We start from the raw sequence: 27,048 nt of genomic DNA, 5'->3' as shown, positions 1-27,048 counted from the left end.
TAGATGGCTGTCTGCTCTAACTAGGCAGGTAGAAGGACTGGCTATTGCTAGTTTAGAAGGTGATGTTGATAGTAAGATCTACTAGTAGCTCCTGTGATTGCTTGTATATTTGTTCATCGGCAAAAAAAAGATGTTTTTCTAAGCTTTTCAATCTTTCAGTTGCTTTTATGGATGTTGACAGAAGCACACATTTCCATCTGTATGTAACGTTACCTGTAAATAAACCTGTGAATGCAAAATAATTGCCTAGAGACTTGAAAACAGAAATGGATGGCAATTCTGACTAAGATTAGCATTTGCAATAGTCCTTGGACATCTGTTTGCCTGTGCTGTGGCAGGGATACTGGCTGTTTTTCTTTAATGATTTCAAAGCAAGCTCTTTTTTTTTGTCAGATTTTCTTCACTCTTGTCCCCCTTTGAAGGGTCCCATTTTGAAATCACTGTCACTGGTGTAAAGAAGAGCTTCATCACTTCATTAATTATTTTTTCTTAGCTTGGCAGGTCAGACTTAGTCCTTAAAATCCTTACGTGTCTTTATCAGCCCGAACATCACAAAGGATAAGTTTTGGGGTTTAGGCAGGCCACAGTGGAAATACTAATTCCTGAGAAGGCTGGGTTGTGAGGTGGTGAGGTAACCAAAGTGAACCAGCAGTCCTTAGGGCTGTGCTCACCATCCTGCTGTGGCTCCCTTTACCTGAATGCTGGAGCATCTCTGAAATATTTAGTAACAGAAATAACTGTAACTGTATTCTCCTCTTCTTCAATCCAAATTCAGCGTTAATGTTCTAACCAGAGGTGCATATATTTAGTGGGAGGAAAAAAAAAGCTATGGTCAGTCTTATATGACCATGTCAGATACATGCAAATGCATCTGTGAAGTTCCTGAATAGAAAAATTCAACTTTAATGCAAATCCATATTTTAGTGCTATTCGTCTTAATGGGTAAACCCACAAGCTGCTGTCATCTTGTTTTATACACTGATTGCAAAATCTGAAATCCCAGAAGCTGTGATATAAAGGTAGATATAGAACCTGATCCAAAAATCTAACAGTCCTCCGCACTTCGGGTTAAAGAAAATAAATATAGACATTAAGCACCTTAAATACTTTTGTGAATTTGGCTGTTGCTTCCCAGATAGGAGAGAACCTGGAAATGATGGGTTTCAACGTTTGCTTTAGAATGACTGTTTTTGAAGTGGTTAGCAGAAGGGAAAATTTATGTTACTGTGTGCAAATGAAGTTCTATATGGACCCATTTGTACATTTTAAAGTAAGATCATAGAATCATAGAATAGTTAGGGTTGGAAAGGATCTTAAAATCATCCAGTCCCAACCCCCCTGCCATGGGCAGGGACACCTCACTCTAAACCATGTCACCCAAGGCTTCATCCAACCTGGCCTTGAACACTACCAGGGATGAAGCATTCACAACCTCTCTGGGCAACCCATTTCAGTACCTCATCACAGGTTTATTATCTGCAAGAGTATCTTATACTTTTAAATGTCTCTGTTATCCAGATTCTTATAATTTCTCTGCAGTCTGTGGATACCAAGTATACTGATTTGGGCTGATTATCTAAATCCCCTGGTTATTAAGACATAATTCAGGCAAGCAAGAGTTTCATAATGAACAAAACCTCTGCTAGCAATTGATCTTCGTTCCAGTCACATGTTAAGAGTAGATGTTACAGGAACTCTGCAGAGCCTCGCTTGTTTTGTTCTTCCCCAAGGTGTGTATCCAGTGTCTCTATGGACTACCCTTGTATTAGAAATACATAATTTTCTCTACTGAAGAGTGGCTCTTGAAGCAAGAGTAAAGCAGAAGTGTCCATACTGTCTGCTACTCCATGTGAAAAAGCCTTATAAATTGTAGGTGTAATGCGCGTGTAGTTAGGTTTTCAAATGGATGTCAGTGTTTTTAACAGAAACTGAACTTGAATTTCACTGAACAGTCAGCTAGAGCAACTACTATAGAATATGCGGAGAAATGACTCTTAACAAAATTAGTCTAATCTTGGAGTGTAGAATGAACTGAAACTTTAGTCTCTTGCTGTCTGCTATTTGGCATTTCTGACAATCATCATTTTCTATACACAAAATTTAGCATTTCTTATTGTACATATTTATTTTAAAATGCTTTGGGAAGATGCTGCTTTAATTTTTCCTAATCTAATTTAAATGCAAATTATAAGCACTCACATGATTCTGTGTGTATATAATTAAGTATCATTATATACTACATGAATCATTCAAAAAGCTCTAGAGAGCCATTCTGCTATGTAAAGCATGACTTATGTTGAAAAGCTGCCAAATGATTTGTGGTTTTGTGATTAAGTGTTTGTACTTATGAAATCTCTATTTGAATTGCAGGTCAACAGATTATGGGACAACGTATGAGAAATTGAATGATAAAGTTGGTCTGAAGACTATTTTGAGCTACTTGTATGTTTGTCCAACAAACAAACGTAAGGTAGGTGATAATGTGGTTGGCTCATTTTGAATTTATGTTGAAATTTAAGTCCTGGTGATCTCTCACATTTTCCTCAATATCTGTTACTGTCTAAATAGCTCAAAAGTCTCTCTTTCTGTCTCCTCTTGTTGAAAAAATATGTAGCTTTATGAAAACACAAGCCAGCTTTGTAGCACATATACTACCTACCAGTGTACTTTAGGGAATATATGTTAGCAAAAGATAGTCATTAAATGGATAGGTATCATGTGTTTAATTTTTTGCTTACCTTCTGGATGGTGATGATTTTGTTGTCTGAAACTGAGAAAGACTCATTAAAATGGCAGAAATGCATCTACAGTGGCCAGATTGTATGTAACATTATTTGTCATTTAAGTGCTCCCAATAGTGAACTGAACAGGATTTGACAAATTCCTGCAGAGAAAATGCCTTCAGAAGCCCAGAAGGTTTTAATCATGCAAGCACCCTACTGACTAACAATTTTCTAAGAATTTATAATGCTGACATAGTCATAAAAGGAATTTGATGCTGCCTTTGAAATATGGTTTTGACAATTTTTTTCTTATTTTGAGGTATACAGTAGAAAGTGCTGAAGCACAGTTCATAATGATGGTGAAGACCTGTGTTCTCACATATGCTGGTAAACAATATTGTGCTTAAAGGCTCTCCTTCACATGCTGTTTAAAAAAAAAAAGAGTTATCTCCTCTTATTTGTTGATAGGTAATCATTACTATTGGTGTTTTGGCTGAAAACTAAGAAGTAGTTTAAATCATCTGAAATTACTAGCAATTTCATTTCAGATTTCCTCATATGTTGGGCCAGAAAAAAAAAAAAGAATGAAAAGAAAACCAAAGCATGATTAAGTAAGTGATAGTGGTGACACCATTGTCTTCTTGATTTCTTAGCTGTGAGGCTACAATGCACCCACAGCTGGTAGAAGGCCCAACTCCAGTTCTTTATCAGAGGGAGTATCAACCTGGCTAAGGTAGTTTTCTCTCCTTGCTTTCTGTCTGAGTGGTTTGATCAAGTTACTACAGGCAAAACAGAATTGCATCAGCAGAAAATGCTAGTGAATACTCATTTCTGAAAGAGGCTGGACAGCTGAATTCACTACGATGCTGTTTTCATGATACTGAAACATTTTTGTGTTCTTTAAGATAGACTGTGAAAGAAAGAGGGAGCCATCCTAACTAGAGAGAGGAGAATGCTTAGCTTTGTTCTGTTGTAGGTCATATTTAAGCCTTTGTTCAAAAGAAACAGGCACTTCTAGGCATTAGTCATTTTACCTGTTAAGAAATTGTTACCTTATGTCACCTGCTTTTCTCCAGTTGACTGTAAATGGAAGTCCATACCACCAGGTGAGAGGTAGTCACATGTCAGGGTATTCTTGATCCTACTATTGATTCCCCCACTTGAACCTTTGAATAATGCTTTGTCATAACCAAAGAAGCTTTGACTGATTGTAGAATCATAGAATGGTTTCGGTTGAAAAGGACCTTAAGATCATCTAGTTCCAAACCCCTGCCAGGGGCAGGGATGCCTTATACTAGACCGTGTCACCCAAGGCTCTGTCCAGCCTGGCCCTGAACACTGCCAGGGATGGAGCATTTACCAAGGATGTTCAAGGACTTTCTTCCTTCCTCTGTTAAGTGAGCATTTGTAAACAGTGGAACATTAAACTAGAGTGGACTTCTGGGATCATGCATTCTATGTTGCTACAGGCAGGTGCCTCATGTGGTCCTAAGAAGAAAGCTATCAAGTGCTCTTAATGGATTGTAGCTGTGGGATTTCAGTCCTTACCTATTATGATTAATTCAGGTTTTGCTGGAAGACCCTTATTAAAAAGAAATTGGCTACCACTTTTGTAATGCCACTTGATTGATTCATCATACCTGCCTACATTGCTAGGCAAAGATGTGGAGAGATAAATGATTGTAATCAAAACAAACAAGAAAAAGCATGGGTTCAAGTCTCCTGTTGAGTCAGATTAAATTAGAGTTGAATGGTCCTAAATTAATGAAGAGATGTCATCTCATTGCAGCTGACCCCCGTTAAGTTGTGAAGCTTTTCACTAGAAGCTGAAGAATGAAATTATCAGATCACCCAAATGTTCTTCAGGTTTGAGGTTTGAGATGTCGGTCTCTTGGCACAGAAACTGTAGTGTGGAGGGTACATATGTAATTGTGCCTGTTTTTTGTTGGAGAGTAATAATACTGCTTAGAAGTAAGAATGGTTTTAGTTAGCAAAATCTACATGATCCCTTATCTATTGTGGTGCAGAGAAACCTAAGAAGAAACTAGGGATTTGCAAGCATGTTAAGCCATCGTAAGTGCAGGCTGGCTTGAAAATCCCTCACCACCTCTGGCAGCACCTTCTTACTGCCTTCCCTGCACTGCTGGCCTTGTTTGTGTAGCCATCTGGTAAACTGGATTGAGGAGTAACCTAGCTGACAGCTAATCCTCTTCCAGCTCAAAAAACAGATGAAAGGAAAAAGCCCTCAGGTGGAAGGATGGAACTGCCTGTTTTGGCAGTAGACTGCACAAAAGTTGGCCTATAATCAGTATGGGACAGTGCCAAAGGAAAGCTGCAACACCTGGGATGGAAGGACTTGTGTAATTGTGTAAGATGCAATTTTCCAAAATTTATTTCAGTGGAAGCAGAGTTAAGCTTTCAGGGAGAACTTTTGGAGGCCCTGCTTACACTGTCTACCTCTGTAGAACATCAGGCTATTCATTGAATAAGCATTTAGCTTTAGTCACCTAGCTAGTCCCCCATGTTTAAGTGGGCATGGGGAAGAGAGTGTAGAGCTGTATTGTATTTTCACATTAAAATACTTTCATAGTGAAAACAAAAAAAGCTAAAACTCAGGGTCTTTACCCAGAAGCATTGGCAGATGACAAGTTAACTATGAGCCAGTAGTGTGCCCTTGTGGCCACAAGGGCCAGTAGTATCCTGGGGTGCATCGGGAGGAGTGTGACCAGCAGGTCAAGGGAGGTGATCCTCCCTCTCTACTCGACCCTGGGGAAGCTGCATTTGGAGAACTGTGTTCAGTTCTGGGCTCTTCATTGCAAGACAGACAAGAAGCTACTGAAGACGGTCCAGTGATGAGCTACAGGGATGATCAGGGGTCTGAAGCATCTCTCTTGTGAGGAGAGATTGTGGCAGTTGGCCTGTTTAGCCTACAGAAGAGGAGACTGAGAGTGGATCTCATTAATGCATATAAATATCTCAAAGGTGGGTGCCAGGAGGATGGTGCCGGACACTTTACAGTGGTGCCCAGCAACGGGCTGAGGAGCAATGACCATAAATTAAACTGGCCACTGGCTGGGTGGGTAGCTGCTGCTATTCTTTTAAATCTATTTCTCAACTACTATAAAATCCATGAATTTTATAACCCACATACTGTCTGTCTGAGAGGTTTATTAATACCAGGCCAATGCTGCCAGTGTGCCTTCCCTAAATATTTGTTACATGTGGTAAGCAATTTTTCTGACTGCACCTGCAGCCTTCAATGTTCTTTGTTCCATAAGGCATTCCTTAGCAGAAAGAAAAGGGCTTTTCGCTTGAAAAGAAATGGTGCATTTTTTTATCCTGCAGCTATTGGAGAAGAGACCTTGCTACAAGTGATTCAAGGAGAGGGGGAATAAATATCCTTATAGCACATGCTTAACTTTTAGGAATAGTCCCATTGAAACAGAAAGTAAATGTTGAACTTTGCTGACTCAAGGCTGATTGCTTCTAAACTGCAAAAAAAGTGTATCTTGTGCGTAGTCTTGTCTGTTCCTTGCAAAGCAGTGCAGTTGGAACAAGGAGCTGTAGAATGCATGTAATGGGATTTATTCATATAATTAATAGATTTGTTCATGAATTTCTGATTATTTTTACATTCTGAAAAAGGACGCAGCAATGTGCATTGAATAAATTTTGTTGTAATTTATTTGCTCTTCTCCATCTAGAAAAAGAAATCTATAAATAGACAGGATTTGCAGAGGTTCTCACAGTCTATGAATGCCAATTTCTTTCTGAAAGCTTCTGACTTCCAATTCTTGTCTCTTTATTGAACAGAATTAAATCATTTAATGAGACATTGCAGGCAATGTCAGATTACAAAAGGGCACTTTGAAAATAAAAATGAGAACAAAGTCAACTGTTATTTACAGCTTAAACTGATGACATATTGCTGTTGCTGGTATTTTCTGAATTACAGTATTTTCATATGGAAATTGCAGGAAACAGTGAGTAACATAGTGATGTATATGTCCTGGCAATAAGAGAGGTGGAAACCCTGTTTTTCAGTATTCCTTCTTTCTCTGGATTACTGTACTACATGGCTGTGTGACTGATGACACAGATCAGAGGGAGAAAAAATTCTAACTCATGGATCTTACCAAAGACACAGAGCCAGTTTGAGTATTTGTCAGCAAGTCTCCAGAAGAAAGAATCCCCAATGTGCAATAAATCCCTAGGCTTAGGTATGTCAACATTGGCTGATTTGTTAGGTTCATAGAGCCTTTTATGAAACAGGAATCAAATTATTTAAATACTTTTACATGAAGGAATAGCATTTGGGAGTAACGCACTGGTGGGTTAAAAATTAAACTAAAATAGAAATGCGAGCAGGTGCCTTGAAAATCCATTTTCGCAAATGTTTGTCATTCACTGTCTTAGAAAATCACGTGCACTAAGTTTCATGGTCTGTCTTTAAGCCTTTCTGACAGGTTGCTTTTAACCATTGCATGGAAAAATCATAGACCTATGCAAATGAAAAGTGAATTAGTGGTGGTGGGGACTCTGCAGTTGTTTTTGCTAGAGGTTTCCTTTGACTCAAAAGATGCTGATGGCTGATGGCTGATTTAGACACTGTATCCTTGTACGAAGTACACTGTGTTCTTTGCAAATAGCCAGTTTGTGCAGCTCATTGTTTTTTTTTTCCTACTTTCAAATCCCTTGTACCCATCTTCTGCTAATTAATAAAATGCTGGGTGATAGTTTTTCACTGCAACTTTTATACAGTTAGTGGAACTAGTGAATCAGATACTTCTCGTGGGCTTGAATTCTGGTGTTGGTTTTGCTGTTGCTGTTGTTTTCTCTCCTTGCTTTCTGCAGGCCTGGCTTAAATTTTCCTTTTACTCCTCCCAGCTGCTCAGATTTTAATTGATGTGTGGTACCTTGTTCTCTTTCTCTCTAAAGATGAATGTGTTATTGATGCCTCCCTCTTCTTTTATATTTAGTGGTCACGATTAGCACCTTTATCACAGGGTGTTAAGCACTGTCCTGTTGTGCATGTGGCTCCAAGATAATGGACATTTATTGTTAATATAATTTCATGGTTTTCAGTGCTGGTAGATCTCTGTCTACTTCAAATTAATTTCTATAAATGAGGTTTAAATGAAAGAAATTGCGGTCTAGCCTTCTGTTCTTTCTAGCATTGTGTGGTGGACAGAGTAATTGGCAAATGTTTCTATCAGTCAAAGCAGGAGAGCTACTCTTATCGGCTGAAATGGGAGTTATTGAGTGCTACTTTGTATCCTGTGGTATTAGAGACCTTCACTTGCTTCAGGGAGGTTCTGTAGGGAGGAATTTAGGTTGCCCATTTGTATAAAGGGTAGGCCTTTATACAAAATGTGTGCTTTACACTGGCATGTGCATCTGCTGTCTGAGAGTTGGGGAAAATGTCCAAGGAGATATTTCCACATGACCTTGCTTTTTCATAGAAGTTCAAACCCTCAGTTGCTAAAATCGGATTGGGAACACATTTGGAAATGCTCTCTCAGTGACCTGTCTCACCATGGAAGCTTTCAGAATTGTGATGTGCTAGCAAGTCTAGATTTTTTTACTAAATGAAAACCAGTTATTTCCATTGGTGTCCTCCTTTTAGGCCTCTATAAATCTTGGTGTGAAGAGACTTATCAGTTTATATCGGAGAGGTCAGAGCTCAGTAGAGCTCTAAACACACCTCACTTTAGCCACTGAGCCAGATCCTGTCACTGTCAAAGGATGGCATCCTTAGCAAATTAGGCACAGTGGGAGACCCAAGGTCTACGGTCGATCAGTCATGCCAGTAACCCAAAATGCTATTGCAGTCCATTCTTGCAGAGAAAGAATCAATTCTTCTGTTACTCTCTTCATTTGGAAGGAAAGGTCCTCGTTAGCTGCAGGCTGTGAGTGCAGCCTTCAAAGAGGCAGTCATGAGACCAAAAAGGTGTTGTCTCACAGATGTGCATGGTGCTTTGTTTGAGTGGGTTTTTTGTTGTTGGCTTGTTTTTTTTTTGTTTTGTTTTTTTTTTTTTTTAATGAGGTGGTGCCCAGGAGATTTCAAGGAGATGTTTAAGGAAAGTCTTTGCTTACATTTTGAAAGGGAAGATCTACCTTGTACTCAAGTGTTTAGCAGAGCGAAATACAAGTTTTGTCAAGTGAAAACTTCTGTTTCTATTAAGCCCCATACTGCATAGGAAGGTATATGAAGAAGACACCAGATTTGTCTTAAATGTCTTCTATGTTGTGACCACAGATAATACTTCTTCATAGTGTCGCCTTTCAAAGAGAATGTTTTGGAGGGAGGGAATCAAGAATAGGGGTGGAATTCATCTGCTGTCTTTGCTGACCTGATAGGCAGTTTGGAGTATACAAGCTTTCCCCAATGGTTTTCTAGTTGGAGAATGTAGGGATTCTTCATCACCTGTATTTTTTTAATTTAAAAACAGTGGTCTAAATCTGTTTTAGCAGTTTTGACTTGAATTTCTCCTCCTGATCAGAAGTGAGTTGAAATTGTGAACATGGAAGGGTCAGAATTATTATCTTGGATGACAGGAGTGGTTCAGTCTACTTCCGATAACACTATTCACATGTAAACAGTTCACTACCCACAGGAAGAGGAATGTCTTGCCTCATGAATTAAGCAATTTTTCATATCTGCAGTTCAGCAATAATGACAAAGTAAGTCTACTGCTATTAAAAGCTACTGTCAGTGGTAACTGGAATGTTTTATATCTTTATGATAGTTCATATATTACAATTTTCATTTCTGCATGTAATATTTTTAGGTTCAAGACTAATGTTTTTACCTGTACACCAGATAGTCAAGTATAGACGACGTTATTTTCTGCCCCCTACCCTACATAAAAACAAGAATAAAGCCAACATTTTTTGTTAATTTAGAAGGAAGATTGTTCCTCTCATCTTTTGGATAGGATGTAACATATCTGCAGTTCGGTAGAGTTTCGCTGGAGTTAATGAAGACCCGTAAAGTGGCAGTGACTGAAGAGCTGGTCTTGAATTGTTGGTCTTTAACACTAAGTTCATGGGAAACCAATAATTGACAAGCATTTGGTCCCTGTTAAAAAAGTGAAGGCAGAGTGTCATCTTTCAAATTGAGTATTTTGTCTTTCGAAGTGTCTGGCAGCATTCACTACCAAACTTTCTGATTTATGGCTATAGTATATGACAGCTCTCACAGTAGCCATTAAACACAAAGCCCTTGTCATTATTCTACATCTATATCTCTTCTTGGATACGAATTGAAATCAAGGCCCATTTATTCCACTGCTGCTCTTCTAAGTATATCAAAAATAGTGTCAGTTTTGACATTTTCCTACTCAAAGTAGTACTACAGTATGCTGTTGTATCTCCAAGAAGTCTCCAAGGACATGCTGAATGTTGAAACTAATGGTAGGGAGGTATGAGTCATGGAATTCAGCCTTAAAGCTAAGATTCACTCAGGCTGAGGGGGGTTTCAAAAGTGTTCTTCCCATTCTGACTCTGACCCCTGTTTTCTATAAACTGAACAATTAAAATTTATGCAAGATAATCTCTTGTTGAATGTCCATAAATTCTTTTATCCCTTTTTCATTCCTCATCAATTTATCAAATATTCTGGAACAGATAATATCCCTTTTGCAATGGAGGATATATGCTATCAGTTTAGAAAGTAGAGATATGTTGTTAGTTGCAGTCCAAATACAGGCAGCTGGGATTGATGGTAGTGTAGGAATGTGTCTTAACTACAGAGCAGACCTGTCTTATTGTCAAACTTGTAGCTCCATCCATTTCTGTAACTAAGAGTGTTTAAACCAGGAAGAACACAGTTGCCATAATATTGATTTTCTTCCTTTTTTTTTTTTTTTTGCTATGAAAACTACACCCAAGCAATTGAAAATCCATTTGTTCAGTGTCCCATAAAGTTGGACTGAAAATATGTACAGCAGAGTTGTTTTCATTTACCTTCTGGATTTTCAGCCATTAAACATATATAACTAAATCTCACTTTTATATCTTTTCACTTCTCTGCTGTTGTAGGAACATACTTCTTTGGTCATGAAATGTGGAAATTGTCTTGTTACTATATGGCTTCAGAAGTTGGCCTTAAAGGGAAAAATAGCATGGTACTGCGGCATAAATGTGTGGTGGCTGTTTTGTTGGGGATTGGAACTGGTAGTGTAAAAAATACAAAATGGATGCATACTGACCACAACTCTGAACTCAGCCCTCCATTACCAGACCTTGGCTTTCAGATGGGCACAGGTCACCCACAAATTTGCACAAGCCCAATTTTCCTGTGATGGAGTCTCTGCTACCATGTTCAGAAACACTTAATTCTGGTCAATGATTCTATAAAGATAGAATTTTTTTAGGGATAAGTGACAGCAAAGGAGAGAAAGCTGTTGAGGAAGTAGAACGGTGATAATGTCATGTCCTGTGTTTAACAGTAGCAGTCATTTTTTCTCCTTTTTAGTAGGTGGTGCAGTGCTGCATTTTTGATTTTCGGCTTGGGAACAGTGCTGATAACACCAATGTTTTTAGTTACTGCTCAAATGTTTAGACTGACCAAGGACTTTGTGAGTCTCATGCTCTGCCAGGGAGGAGGGGAAGCTGGGAGGAAGCAGAGGTTGGACACCTGATCCAAACTGACCAAAGAGGTATTTAAATTAACACATTATTTGACAAGAATGAATCAAATTTGCGAAGTGTTCTATTGCCTATAGAACATTACGAATAATGGATTTAGCTATTTAGAGTAAGAAAAAATATTCTATTGATTGAAAATACTTATTCATGTTCAAAACATTATTTCTTTTTCTATGGAGGTCATCCAAGGCTTTTCTGTCTTGAAGAGATTTATGTTAAATTGACAATGCTTTGGGGGTGAAAAGCTAAAATAATTTTGTTTTGAAACATTGCCACTGCTAAATTCTTAAAAAGTTTACTAAGATAAAACCTACTGAAAACAATGGAAATGAATGATACTTAAATTACATTTTTAATCGCTTTTCTGATTCCTTTGTTGCTAAAAGTCTGCCCTTAATTGTTTCAATAGAGTAAAATACTGAATTCTCAGCAGCCAGCAGCTGCATGGTACTTAGTTGTTGGCTAGGCTTAAGCAATGGCACCTCTGAACATACGAATTTAGATCTCTGTATGCCCCTGTGTACACATAAAATGTCTTCACAGCCTCTAGTCTCATAGATCTGATTCCTTCATTAGAGTTAATAAGGAGAATTAGAAGGGAATTCAGTGGACAACAAATGGCAATAAAAAAAGAAGGGAGAATGTTACTCAAAGTTTAAGTAATTTATAATAGCTGAGCAATTTAGATGTAGCAAAACCTGTCAGACATTAGTCCTAGACAGTCTTCAGGAATATGCACAAAAAAAAGTGAGAATAAACTGTGGTTTAGTCTTTGCACCCTAAATTCCCTGTGTGAAGCCATTTCTCATGGTTTTGTCTCTCCTATTGAATGATGAGATGCTTATGTACTTGTATCAATATTATTATTTCTTTTTTTTTCACACGGAGAGATAAAGTGTACAGATAGAAAGCAGTGGGATGTATTTCCAATAAAACTGCTCATTCAGCAAGAGAACCTGCCTCAGTTTTGATGACTAATTTTGCTCCAAAATTAGGACTTGTATCTTCAACAGACACCATTTAAAAAATAATAAAATTCACTTTTCTCTGCTTTAGGGCTCTTTTGTGCAGCAAATTGAGCAAATTTTGAACATTATTTTGGTGTGTTTGTCTTCTTCAGCCATAATATGTTTTAGAGGATTTAGCCTTGAGCATACAGTGTGAATACTGAGTTCTCTGTTTGCTCATAGGTTCAACACTTTCTGTGAAGTCTACTCTTGAGCATTATCTGCTCTGGATGTAGCTTTCTGGTGAAGACAGTCCGTTAGAAGTAGTTCTTAATAGTAGGTATGGCAATGGGTTTACAGCTGTCTTAGAACATTATGCAGTACTGAGATCTTCACATATTATTGTGATGTATCCTCCTGCATCAAGCCCAAGTTTCTTTTGTTCTATTTCTAAGTTAAGAATTTATTAGTAGAGAGGTAGAGATGTTTTTTTTCCCCCATGTTTGAATAGCATCTGTTCCTTTAGTTTCTGGTGCACAACTTGTCTCCCATTTATTACTAATGTTAAATAATGAATGTGATAGCATATCAAATTGAAAGACAGCAATCTGTGCATAGTTTTTGGCATTTAGGGAAGAAATGCAAACACATCCATATGCCCTCCCTAATGTAATCTTGTTCAGCTCCCAGAAAGTTAAGAACAATTGCAAATGAACTGAAGGCAGCCAAATAGTATCAGCTGGGGAAGAAAATGTAACAGCCTTTCTGCCTACATCTTGAGAACCTTGGTCATTTATGGATTTTGTGCCAATGGGTACTTGAGAAGAGATATTGTCAGTCCCAGTTTATGAATATGTTCATGTATATGTTTTGCTAAAGTCAGAAAATACTTAGCTGCGAAGACAGGAGCTGAACACAGGAATTTGATTGAAATCCTAGCCACAGAATAATTTTTCCTCCTGATTCATGTAATTCTGGAAGACCTGTTCTTCTTTTATAACAATTACTTCCCAGCAGGGAATCCTAAATTGCATCCTGTTTGTGCATGTTTGTACCATTCATTTATATTGCTTACAAAGAGAAAAAGAAAAGTTACAATCTTTTCACCACCCAAAAGAACAAAAATGAAAGAAAGAAACCTCATTCAAAGCCTGCCTGGGAGAAGAGTAGCCCTAGGCCATTGCAAGAGGGATAGAGGAAGCTTAAGTCAGTCATCTAATGCAGCACTGGACAGAGTTCACACATCATCGGCTGCCCCAGATCCCTGCTTTTCTAACAGCACTGTGCACTGCAATATTCCTTTTTGTATCTTGAAAATACATTTCTCCCACACCTTTAGAAAATGTCTGTCATTTCGAACCTTGGAGCTGAGAGCTATCTTGGAAGTCACTTTCCTTGTTAGAGTGTTTCACTGTTCTCTTTTTATAATACCTCTACCAGCGAAACTCTTCCATATGTTCCAGGATGCCAAACCTTACCTTTCAGTACTGTTTCAAGTGTGGTACTGACATTTACAGGCTCTCACAGGAGCATTCAGTCAGTTCCCACCAAAGACTCCCATTGTTCCAAGGAGACTGACCTTCCCCCTTGAGCACCAATTAAAATCTATCAATTCTATTCCCACAGTGCTTGCTGTAATTGGAGCTTTGACTTTTTGCCAGGTAGAACTTGTTGGGGTTTTGTCTTTATTTCTGAAACTTTGATAATGACAGCAAGAGTGAAAATTCCAAAACATATGTACATACTTTGAGGGGAATAGCATAGTTTTAATGTGGCTTTTAAACTAATCTCTCTTTTAATTGTTGTTAGGAGTATAAGAAAAATCCAAATGAAAACAGGTATGTTACGTGATGCCATAGCTTGCTTTTTGTTTTGGTTCAGTTAATGTGCTCCAATTACTCTACAGAAAAGATTTGCCAGCAGCAGAAGGACAAATGTGCTGGGTCCTTGCTAGTACTATGCTGTGAAAGTTGAGGGGAGACAGGTGGAGAGCTGTGTACCTGTCAAGTGTCTTGAGTCTCAAGGCCTGTCCTTTCTTGTATTACAAACCACTAGAAGCAGAGACTGTAAATACTGCATTGTTAGTTTAAAATTCATGCATTATTAATTCTTTCCACCAATTTATGTTTCCTCTTTTGGCTGAAATTTGTGAGGGTAGAAGTGACTGCTGATCGGGTATGGAAGGTTTTTTCTCTATTGAATGTACCTGGAGAGCCTATTCAGACATCTGCCAGAATATGTTTTTAGTGAAAAATTAGGATTTTGAAAAATGTGTTCAGGTGTCTGATTTTTGTCATCTCTTCTTGTTTGGGATCTTTCAGGTTATATGAAAATTTTGTATGCTCAGCCTTTTGTCAAATCCTCAATGCTACTTAATGAAAAATGTTATCTCAATATTCATCAAAGCAGGAAATTCAATTTTAAGACTGCATAATATACAGGCTTATGGCATAGATAGATGGGTATAAACCAGATATTAGGAAGTTGTCCAGAGTTTTCTAAATCATTATAACAATGAGAGTTCTGAAAAATCTAGCGTCTGTCAGTTTGCACAAACCTAATTACAAGACAATTTGATTTGCATGGAAAATGCAGTATTGTGTATAAGCCAGTATAATACCTGCCAGTATCTTACTATCTGATAACAACAGAGACAGTTCTGATTCCTTTTGCTTTCTGCTTTTGGGGTAAGGCAGCTTGATTTTGTTGCTTATTCACTTGTTTTCTTTTAATGTTCCAGCAAGCTAGTGGACCATACTTTGACATTTTTGTGAAGGGTGATTTATGTGCCTTCATGACCAAGTCAGATAATCGCCAACATCTAAATTTACCAGCTGGCACCAAATAACTTTACACTTGTCACATAAGTCACAGGTAGTTCTAGAAATGTACATGGGCAACTCCAAGAATTAATTTTTGTTTCACCAACAAAACTCTGTGTGGTACCTTGAACAACTAGAATTATCAACAGTGGTTTTCCACAGCTCATATTCTACCTTTAGGGGAATTTGCTGAAACATTAAATTTTCTTCCTCACAGTAACTTGAAAGTGTCATTTTTTTTTGCCCACTAGATGGGATTTAAAGGAACCAAAACTGTAAACAGCCACTGAGTAGATTCACTGTTGAGAAGGAACAAGAGTGAAACATTACTTTTCTGGGCCAAGAAAGAGCCCAAGTCCTAGGAAAGAGTTGCTTGTGCATTTTGATTTCACATGTACCTTTAATCTTAAGGTTTCTCTCTCTCTGCGGATTTAGACAACCATATTTCTACCATCTTCTCTAGAACAAGGCTGACAAAAATTGAAAACACTGATAGTCCTTTATTACATTCTGGACTTTTAATGCTCTTTTTGCTTGCCTGTTTGCTTCTACCAGTTCCATAATGTTATTTTAGATGTGAATCAGGCGCAAGATTGATTTTTATGTCTAATAAACCTGGAAAAATAAAACTTTCTGGACTGAGAGCTTTATTATCTGCAGGAACAGATTTGTCAAGCCCCGCTAGATACTATTTCATATATTATGGGGAAATAAAAAATATCAAAAAGTAAAAATAAAAAGTATTTTATAGAAGGGTTTGAGATTTCCCTGGGATAAACTAAACTCCCTACCCTTTTTTTTCTCTCTCTCCTGGCCATCAGAAGAGGTAAGTAAAAGATTATGACTTAGGAGGCAAGCCCTCAGGGATAAATGCAAATTTTCTATCACTTAAAGCCAGCAGGAGGCAACTAGGTTTGCACAATCAAGAGGCAGTTTATCATCTGTGCCATTATGTGCTTTAACATTACAAATCCAAAGCAGCACCATTTAATTATTAAGCCTTTTATTATATGGGGAATAAAAAAAGAATTGATTAATTATAGCCCACATCAAGAGAAGTTGAAATATTAAGGCTTTCCTGTATTCAGGCTTTCCTAAGAAGGCTAAGAGGTAGAATTTACCTCAGCTTTTCCACTTTCACTAAAAGTTTCCTTCATAGTTAAAAAGAACCATTGAGGATGATCATGGAGGAAAAAAAAAAAGGTCCATGAACCTCTTTTTAATGAACAATAATAGAAGAAAATATGTCATAGGCTTTATGGGATTGAATAGTGCCTGACCTGAGAATGTTTGACTTTGGCCTGAAGCTTGTAAACACATGCTTATTACGTTTATGATTTATGTCTTCACCTTCTGTAAGCTCTTCTGGCTGGGTTAGTCTGAGTTTGGGGTTTTGCTTAACTTCTACATCATTTTCTTTGATACCAAGCTACTGCTCTGACAGCTAGGAAAAGCCAGCATATAGCAATTCTCTAGAAACAGCTGCCTTACTCTGTGAAATCTCCCACTCTGTCTTCACATCGCAAAATCTGACAGGAGGTGTCATTGACTGTTAGAAGAGAGGTAGCAGATACCAGAGGTTAGGACTTTGCACCTGGGTTTGTGCCATACTAAGACAGGTATTTCAATTAAAGCGTTTTTAAGTGCCTTAGGAGTGTATGTGCTGGTTTCCTGACTTTCCAGTCAGCTTAAAAATAACTTTGAAATATATGAATCACCTTGCACATCCAAATGAGCTAATTCCAGTTCTAGGTAATCAGAAAGTCCCTCTTCAGTTTTAACCTTACCATGAGAGCCGGTATATGCAGTTAACTCACTGACATCACATACCTAAGCTGATGGTTAATCTTGATCCCATTGCCCTTATGTAGGTCATGTATTGCAATAAACATTTTTCTCTTTACTCCAAAATGAAGTTGGAAGGGCCATCTTTACAGGCAAAAATTGGACAAGAAATTAAAATCATCTGATATGAATTTGGTGTACAGGTGAAGCCCGTAGCTATGATCACTGTTTACCCTGGATAGGTGTACTTCACTTCCCACAGTAACTGTAGCTCACACCCTCTAAATAAACAGCCGAAGAAAGTTTATAAAAGCCTTTCTTTTTAGTGGTTGATAATGATCAAGCAGAGTCTGCTAACTGGATAGCAGCAGGTACTATGCTTGTCACAGCAGAGACTCAGCAGAGACCACAAATGCAGAGGCAGCAAGATAAAGGTGGATGCATTATTTTTTAGCCGTGTCAACCTGCCTGTTTACTTGACCCTGTAATTAGGATCATGCCATTAGCTGTTCAGATCAAGGCTGCGGTTACAGATGTAATAAACAAGGCGTAGGAATAAAAGAAAATAAAATGCTGCAAAGCAATAGGCCATTTTGGAGAGTGTTCCAGATTCTAACACTTGTCCACTGCTCAGTCTGTTTCTGTGATATTAGAGCCCCTAAAATCATGCCACATACCCCTGTTCTTAGGTACGGCTGCCTCCTCACTCAGGATCTTTCGAGAATGAGCCTAAGTCCTCTCTAAGGGTGAGATTTGCAAACATGCTGAGTTTGTGCTAAAAGAAAACTCGAAGGGAAAACAGACCAATTCTTTTTCAGGGCTTCAGGATTCACTTGCTTTTGGCAAGGATATTCTGAGCTAATAGCATGCAATTGATCATCTCCGGATGGTTGATGTTGATTAGAAAAGTCAACAACAAAGTAGCTCTTTGAGGATGTTGATGGTGTTTGTATGGTGATGCAGGGCAGGATCTTCAGGCAGGATGGGTTTGGCTGTTTTTTCCACCATTTGGGATAACAGATGCAGTGTGACAAGTCTGCATATTCAGCAGTGTAGCCTCACGGAGCTAAGTCAGGAGGACTCAAGGTTTAGATTCTTTATCTAGCTCCCCAGAGACACTGTAGATATAGCCAAATTTATATATAGTTGTAACTTGATAGGGCACCTCAATCATAAAACCACTCATGGGTTGATAAGGAGAATCCCAAGATGAATAAGAGTATGTCTTTTTGCAGCTGACTTCTACAAATGATGGGCTGGCACAGCCCAAGATAGCATTCAGCTAATTCAGCTACCACCAGAAGGGGCATGGACTTCACTATAGCCTGTAAGAAACTTGGAGTGCTTTTCTTATGTACCTAAAGTGTGTGTCAATGCATCTCAACTGATGTCAGTATTCAAGTTAGCTGAATTCTATTCATATCTGTAGAAGCCTTTTCTCCCAGAGCAGTGGGAAGGTGATTTTAAGAAATGTAAGATTTTTTAATAATCTAAAATTTAAGTAATCTGGGTTTATTTCTTTATCTGCTTCCCAATTTGCCACATAACTTTGAAAAACTATATTGACGTTTTGCACTTGGAAGTGCTAGCTCGTGACCTCTGCAAAACAGAAATGTGTTTAGCTGAGAAATGCTCAGAGTTTCTTTGGGTGAGGTGCTGCATAAGTACAAACAATTTTTATTAATAGTCAATTCATGTGCATAATAAAAAAAATAGGTTTCCACTATAAAGAAGGTTATATTATTCAATATATCTAAATTACAGCTACAGTAAAACTGCAAGTGTAGGTTCTGTTTGGAATTATATGAATAGGTGCTACATTATACTATATACTCTTGTACGTTATGTCATTGGGAGAGATATACTGTCTGTACACTCAAGATGGAAAAACATGTCTTTCACTAAAAAGACATTTCCTAGGCAGGATTCACTAATCTTTTATGAAAACATAAATAAGTGAAGCAGATTCATCGAAAGGATAATGAGGAAACAACATTATTTTTGCTGGAGTGGAAGACAGTTTTAAAATGAAAGTCACTCCCCTGAACAGCATCTCTCTAGGTCATCCGTTTTCAATTTCTGAGCAGTGGAAGGGCTATTCTGTCCTTAAAATGCAAAACCTCGGGAGAAAAAAAAATAAATGTCTCATCCTTTTGAAAAATCCATCCCTAAATGTCATAAAATATTACTCTGTAATCTGTCAAATCATTCCCACTGAAGTCTCCAGTGGTCCAGCTTGAGTTTAAAGTGAAATTAGCTCCCATGTTTCTTCCTTCTGGGTCAGACCTTCACCCTGTGCAGGTTATTTCCCAGGTGTTCTCCTGGGACAGGGTGTTTCATGATCAGACATGGCATTAATGGTGATGAATGTGTAATGGCAGCAGTGATTTTCAGAGGAAGAGAGGGCAAGCACCCAGCTCTCAGCAAGTGCCTTCAGTGAATGCTCTTTATAAGCAAGTCTCCTTTTTAATGTGCTTCAATCCAGATAAAATGTTCCAATTTGCTGACTTATAGAGAGCGGCATCAAAGATAAGTGTTTCCCCCTGCTTGAATGTGTGGAAGAGCCCCTTTCTGCCTTCAGTCTGTGAATATTTGTCATTATCATAGTCATCAGGAGGTAAAAATGTGGTTTTGGCGATCTTTGCTGCTTTAGCAACCCAAAAGAGCGCTGCATCCCTCTGAACTAGATTGGCATTCTTATTCATGACTGCACAAGAGCACGTCTTACCTTTTTCTCTGAACTGTGCTGCTTGTACATCAGTCAGGTCATTGATAGTGTCTGGGTTTCAGTGGACCTGATGTTTTAACAGGTCATTACGACGTTGTGGGGTAATGAAAGGTGAGAGGCTTCAAGTAGTCACGGAGTAAATGAGAATACAGTGGGTACAGGGGTTGGTTGTAGGTTAAGTTCACCCTGGCTGAAGCTGCCTCTATTCCTCTCAGACCACTGGAGGACCCAACACAGAGACAGGATATCCAGACCTGCTCCTCTCAGCCCTCTGAGGGCAGGCAGGTAGGTAGTGCTTGACAGCACAGTGATCACAGAGCAAGCTCAGGCTCCATCTCTAGCTTCTTTTTTTGACTTGGTGATAGCCACCTATGAATAGTTTGGCAGGGAAAGGTGCTACAATCTTCACTGTCCATTTAGCTCTTTGCTTTAAGTTGGTTACAAGAGGTTTATTGATTACCAAGTGCAGTCTGTGCTGTGATGGGCACATGCACAGTACGGATCCAGACACCTTCGCAAATTACTTCATGTGAAACATCAAACAATGAGTGGAGAATGACTGTTCTTATCACCCTGGGTGTTAGAGATGTTCTTAAGTAAGTTCCAAAGGCCTTTTATTTGTGTTCTTCAAGACGTTCTTCTCTTTCCAGCCTTTCAGCTGTTTCTTGGAAAGTGCCTATCCCACCACCCTGATCCCAAAACTCATTTTCAGTGCCAGAGCTTTATGAACACATTACAGATCATGATGAGCTTAGTTTAAATTGATCATCTGAAGTGTTGAAAAATATATTGGGTAATAATCTGTATAAGATACTCTTGTTCTTCCCGATTCCCCTCTTTTCTGTAATCCCTGCATCACTTTAATGTTACAGCGAATATAGCTTCAAACCTCATCTTTACTGTCTTCCAGACTTTGCTTACCCAGTTGCGTGTCTTTTCTGTTTTCCTTCTCAGTGGCCTTGGGTATTTTCTGTTGAAAGCAAGGGAGGAATCTTGGCATCATTCAGGGAACAGAGAGAGGGGGGCTGGGGGTGGAGGGAAAGCTCAGGGATTTTTATGCATCTGACTTCTTTTGCTCTTAGTGGCTAATTGCTCCTCTCTTCAAAGACTTGCCAAGAAAAAAAAAGTAAAGAACTGAGCAATATCTCATCTCTGCTACATCATTTGACTGTCAATTTGAAATTTTCCCCAAGTAGCAAAAGTATTTAAGAGGGGCTTGGCACTGAGCAGCCTGCACTCCTGGCACACAGCAACTTGTGCTGCTGTTTAAGCAGGCAAGCTGGGGTGAGAGAGCTCTCTGTGGGGTGAGAACATGCATTTTTGAGGGTAGATGTGTTTGATGGGCTGCGTTGTGGATGTGTTTCCATATTTGTTAACATATGTACTGAGAAGAAGAATTTAAAGCTAGTGACAAGGAGGTTTTAGATTGAAAAGAGTTGTTCAAAGTGCCTTTAGCTTGGATTTTTCAGAAAGGCTTTTCACTGTCAATTCTTTTTTGATCAGTGATGTCCCCCCACCAAATGCACACACACAAATGCATGCAAGCACATCTGAAAAAGCCAGTCTCAGTTTTGTCTTTTGACTTTTTCCAGAGTCTTTTATGGGCTAATTATCTAAATCTGTATGCTAAAGCATTACTTCATCTACTCCTGAAGTTAATTTTGATTAGTACTTTTAGAGGACTTTCCCCGCCAACAGTACAGGGAAGTCATGGAAGATGAAAAATACTGCTTTTCCAAGGGTGACAGAGTCTTTGTGAAAGACAGCTTCAGTGCAGAATAGAAATAGTAATTAAAAGTAAAGAAAAAGAAGGAATATGAAGCATCTGGTAGTAAAGATAATCCTAAGGGAAGAGAGAATGTCAAATCCTGGTCTCTAGAGTCCATGCATTATGGATTTTATACTGTGTAGATGTGTTCAGTGAGAAGCAGACTGTGTGACTTCTCTAAAGCTAATAAAAAAGTGAAGGTTTTCAGGTATTTCCTTCTGATGAAGGAAAATCATGAACATCTTTATAAAGCAGTGATATAAAAAAACCCCAAATTCTCTGTTTCCTTTCTTCATTGTATCTGAAATGTATCATCTTCTAGGTCGAAATGTATTTGAGCCTATTGGACAGGATGTGGTGAAACTACAGAAATGTTTGTGAGGAAATGAAGGAGGAAATAATCTCTTTCTGAAGCTTCAGGGGAAATTTAGGCAGCAAAAGTAATTAGCCAAACTAAAAAAATGCCTAAGAGAACAAAAATTGCCAGCATTGTTCTATACAGTGTTTTGAGAACTTTAATGAATGCAAGTAGTTCTCGCAGTAGTTTTTAGTGTAGTATGGAGTAAAAAAACCCCAAACCAAGCAACCAGCCGAGCCTGATAACTTCAACAAAATTGTATGTATTCTGGGGGGGAGGGAGATTTACTTATTAAATATTGCTCATAAATACCTAATCCGCAGTTAAGGTGTCTGGGGAGGGTAAGTATATTTACCGGTTATACAATGGGAAATTTGCTGATACTTCAGTGTTCTCTTAGTAAAAATATTTATTAAGTCTTAAAAGACGAATATAGATGGGATTTTGTATGTGTGAGAGAAATTACTTTAATATGTTCACCGTTTAGTTCCAGATTCAGGAACATAAAGAAGGAAAGGGAGGCTTCATTTCTGCTACTCCACCACCTTGACATGACCTTGCTTGTTGCAGTATTAAGAATATGCCTATTTAAAAACCATTTGTTCCATGGCCATAAAATGCCCCTATAATATATAATTACGTCATGTAATATGTGTTAAAGTAGCTACACTAAAAGGTAGAATAGGAAAGGAAGAAAAGCAAAAAGAAATAAAAACCCCCAAAGTTCTTTATGCAATAATATTTGATTATTAGACTATAGCCTTGTTAAGCTAAGTAATTACCAGAATAATTAATGTGTTTTGCTCTGATTTTAATTGTGATTATAGCTGAGGTAATTTGAAAAATACAGGTTTAATTATCATGTTAAACAAGATCCTTTTACCCTTCTTAAATTACCATTATTAATTTAGTACAATATTAAGGTCTTTGATGAAAATAAGAACAAGGTTCATTATAAATCAAAAATAAGGATGTATAGAGAAGAGTACTACGTGAACTGGAATAAAAACTTGGAAAAAGAGAATCAGAGCATATCCTGGGAATGGTTTACAAGCTTTTAAAAGCAAATATATCAAAGCTTGTTGTAAGCTATGGATCTCATTTTTAATCACTATTCCACTTTTTGAAAATCATCCACATAGGCTCTCACTTGGTTAACATTCATTTTACAAGTCTCAGATCTTGATCCAAAATCTACTGAAGTCAATAAAAAGACTCACTTTGAATGCAAGATTAAATTATTCTTATTAGCATGTCAGAAGAGCTTCCTCTTGCAATATTCCCACCATTGCAGCATGGAAAATGAGATTACAGCAAAATATTTGGCCAGAAAGTGAGATTTTCTTTTTAAGCTTGCAGATGGTCTGGGCTCACAGGTAACATACTGGTCTTTATTTTGGTAGGGGTTAGAACCCAAAAGCTTTTGAGGTGTTTCAGGGATTACCCCTATATGAATAAATTTTTATGTTTCACTCCAGTTTGTACTGAAGCACTATACATAAGCCTACATATTCCTGTGTTACTTTCACATGCTCAGATACTGCTGTGTTTTCTCAACCAGAGACTGGTGCAAGATCCACTATATTGAAAAGATAAATAAATAAAATATATATAAAATACTCATGGTAGTTTTGTAGTCAACAATGAACACATTACCAGGAAACCAGTACTGCAGTCAACAACAGTGAAGATCCCGTATATCAGTCCTAGGTTCTTCTTGTACACTTGACATCCACCATAAAACTTAGTAGAGTGTAACCATTTGCAAAAAGATTCATGATGTCTCATGGAATAATCTCTGCTGATGTCAAAAGAAAATACCAGTAACATCATTTGAAATGAGAGCTTTAAAAATGTTAGCCAGCCAAGCAATCGCACACAGGTATTCAGTAGGTTAACCTGTTTACCCATGTGCTCATTCACACGTTTACTGGTGTGTGTACATGTATTGTGGTATCTAATTTTTCTACATGTATGTAGAATTTCTTTTACATCTGAAAGAAATCTGTAGTAGTTATTCTGTTTGCATTAAGTTCAAAGTTGCTATTGTCTCCTACATCCAGTTTTATGTATGAGATAAAAAGACTACTGTGGTCTCTTTTGCCCTTAACATCCATATGTGAATAGTCAGGACCAGATAACTGATGGTTAATGGTCTAAAAGCATTAAATAATTTGTCTGCATCTGTAACACTACTGGTGAAATGGGAATCTGAATCCCAGTGTAAATCCTAGCTTTTTGTCCTATGAACTTGACAATGCTTTTTTTCCTCAGAAGGCTTCAGATTCAGCTAAATTGCTGCTGAGACATGTGCTAAATCAGTGGAAGGTCAGCAGCATATAGGAAGCTGATGGAAGCCAAGCAATGGAGAGCACTACACTCGTGATTAGACTGAATCACGTGACTGCAATTCCTTGTGTTTAATTTTTCATTAATTAGAAATAATATTTTTTTTTACCAAACTCAGCTGAAGGGAGCATTTGTGGATAATATATATTAATAGTTAATGGCATGTGCAACAGTGGTAACAGTAAGTTCTTTACATAAATAATTTACACATTACGTTCCAGAGAAAGTTGTAAGTAAGTGTGACACTGATGGAAAACACGCACATGCTTACATACAGTCATACTGATGGAATACACATGCATATAGTCTTAGAGGTACAAATATATATGTGCCAAAGGAGAAAGGGTGGACTTCTAGGTCCTAATGACCAGCTATCCTAGCCCTCAGAGTGGTGTATCAGTTTCGTCCCGCAGACATTATATACTAGAGGAGAGAGAAGCTCTAGGGTGGTTTTGCAGTTTTGAGTTTGGTAATGGCTCTCAGTCATTGCAAGATAGAGTTGACAGGCTCTGTAACATCACTGATATGGTTTTCAGAGAAGTCTCTTCTTGCTCATTTCCTCCCTGTCAGGGTTTAGTCTACCCACTGGACTGTGAAGCAGTATAACACCATTTCTGACTGCATACTATTGAATTTCTTGCAGTTGAATTGCCTGTCACTCTTTGGGTATCACTGGTCTCCTGGGCAATATTCTAATCTGTAGATGAAGAGATAGAAATGTATTTATCCTGCATGCTGTTGTTTTGTTTCATCATAGACTTCATTTGTGTCCTATGCGAAGTCACTGAAGTCAGGATCAATGAGAGTCCATAGATGCCTAGCTTCCCTGGTTTCACAGGAGTTAAACAGGAGCTGGATTCCTTCTTTCCTTTAGTCTGTGCCAAAGTCTGCTGCTGGCCTAAATATCTGATAAGGTGAGGCACAGGTAGAAAGTGCTCTGGAGATGTCCTCACTTCTTATCTCTTATCTTGTCAAGGTTTCAGAACTGTAGCTTTTCTGATCAGAAAGTTGTGTAGCTAAACATTAACAGCTATAGTAGTTACTCAGATACTGCAGTAATGGATAGATTCATAGATACACACAGCTGTATTCTTTACTGTTAATTTAGTAGTGCTTTGCTGTATTCACCTACACTTAGGTATGCACTGAACTCTGCTTCCCTCTGGCTTCCTCTTTGTTGCTGTGGAGTGAGCCACATGCCTGATGTTCTGAACCAGCAAAACTTAAGTGTCTGCCTTGCTGATTTCCAAGTCACTGCAGGCACAGGTCCATGGGGACACTGAGTCCTTTCCTATGAATCAGGGTTTATTTGCTTTTGAAGTATTAATACTAAAGAAGAGGAGGAGGAGATGTCTTCCTCAACTGCCTTAGGTCATTTACTATTTTAATATGTTGCTGTGGATTAAGAGGATGGCTGAAGGGCAAAATGGCAACCTCCTCTTTGATCCAGATGACTGGCTGTGTAGGCAGTGAACATTAGAAAGGAGAAACAGCTTCATCCATCCTATGAGTCTGTCTAAGTCATAAGGAGACATAAAGCTAGTTTATATCAGGCCAGGGTTTTCTATGCAGGTTGTGTCAGAACCTGGCCAATTCTTTTTGCATTCCTAACATGCTGCATTTCCTAGCTATTTGCAGAGCTAATGCTCTTATTCAGGCTTTCAGCTTCTCATGTCTCAATTATTGCAATGTCCTCTCCCCTGGCCCTGACAAATGTGACATGGCCATCTCTGATTCATTCAGAATGCAGCTGCAGAAATCAGACCCCTAGCTTTCTGCTTCAGCCATATGACACATCTTTTTCAAAATGCTCCCCAGCTTGTTAGTCTAAAAGTAGGGCTGCCAGCCTTTGCTTTCCAGATCTCACTACCTTTGCCATATCTCAGTGTGTATTAGGTCAGCTGCTGCCTCCATTAACCTGTAATGCTGGTTTCCACTTCTGCCTACAACCTTTACAATTAAGTGCCTTTATATGATTTCTTGGTGTGTCCCTCATGCGTGGGAGGAGATGCTTTCTAGGGCACATCCAGTACCATGTGCCAATACTGTCCTTAAAACAGGGGTTTCCTCTCTTATTATTTTTCTTTCTTCTATCATTCATACAAAACTTTGACCATAGCTGGGCTTGGGCTTTTCGTTTGTACCTTTGCAGGTACTGCACTTTGTTTTGCACGTTAATTAGGGCAATAGACTCCTGAGCTGTGGTTGGGCTGCTGAGATTCTGAGTTAACACAAGTAATACTTAATGAAGTAGTTGGAAAGAGCTATATGAAGTAATGATCTGGACAGGGAACAGGCAGTTATCTGTCTGCTGGAACAGAAATGAGAGGGAAAGAAAAAAAAAAGATGGTAAAAGTGTAGGAACCAAAGAAAGGAAGTAGAGAAAGGATGGAGTCGAGGTGGGGGAGGGATCTAGAGGATTAACAAGAGGGATTTGCAGAATCACAGGTAGGGGGTTCTTGCAAAATCAAGCTGTTATTTTTTTGTTTGGTGGGTGCACAATGCATTAAATCATTTGCATAACATTCCCAGGACCTCCAGCTTAATCCTTACAGTTCTGAAAGATTCTTTGTTTCAGGGGGATTAAATTTGCTAAAGAATTTAGGGCCAGGTCTACAGGAAGGCTTAGCACAGACTCATTTTTTCTTTTGACTGTGACAGCAGTTACACACTTAGTTAGGCCTTAAATAATTAGCCTTTTGTGGAGTTAAGATTTCATTCTTTTTTATGGTTTTTATGTAAGATTGATATTTCATTTGTCTGAAGTGAGAGATGGAGGAAACATAATTTTGGGTAAGAAAACTTGTTAGATTTCCTCCTGGGCATTGGTTCTGGGTAGAATTAAATATGATTAATTTTTATTAAACTGCTGAAATTTGCAAAACAAAGTAATGTTTTGGGACATCTTTAAACATT

At 38.3% G+C, this 27,048-nt stretch overlaps 1 protein-coding gene across 1 annotated transcript in view; it reads left to right on the top strand.

Moving 5' to 3' along the window:
- LOC101878591 (VPS10 domain-containing receptor SorCS1) overlaps nt 1-27,048 on the top strand; it is a 201,585-nt gene that overhangs the window by 32,236 nt on the left and 142,301 nt on the right. The window contains exon 3 of the mRNA XM_034061349.1: nt 2,371-2,470. Coding sequence (XP_033917240.1) covers nt 2,371-2,470 — 100 coding nt within the window. The remainder of the gene's footprint in view (nt 1-2,370; nt 2,471-27,048) is intronic.

The sequence above is a fragment of the Melopsittacus undulatus genome, chromosome 4, assembly GCF_012275295.1.
Source record: "Melopsittacus undulatus isolate bMelUnd1 chromosome 4, bMelUnd1.mat.Z, whole genome shotgun sequence".
NCBI classification, from domain to species: Eukaryota; Metazoa; Chordata; class Aves; order Psittaciformes; family Psittaculidae; genus Melopsittacus; species Melopsittacus undulatus.
Note: the sequence above shows the minus strand (reverse complement) of the source record. Positions and strands in the feature narration are given on the sequence as shown.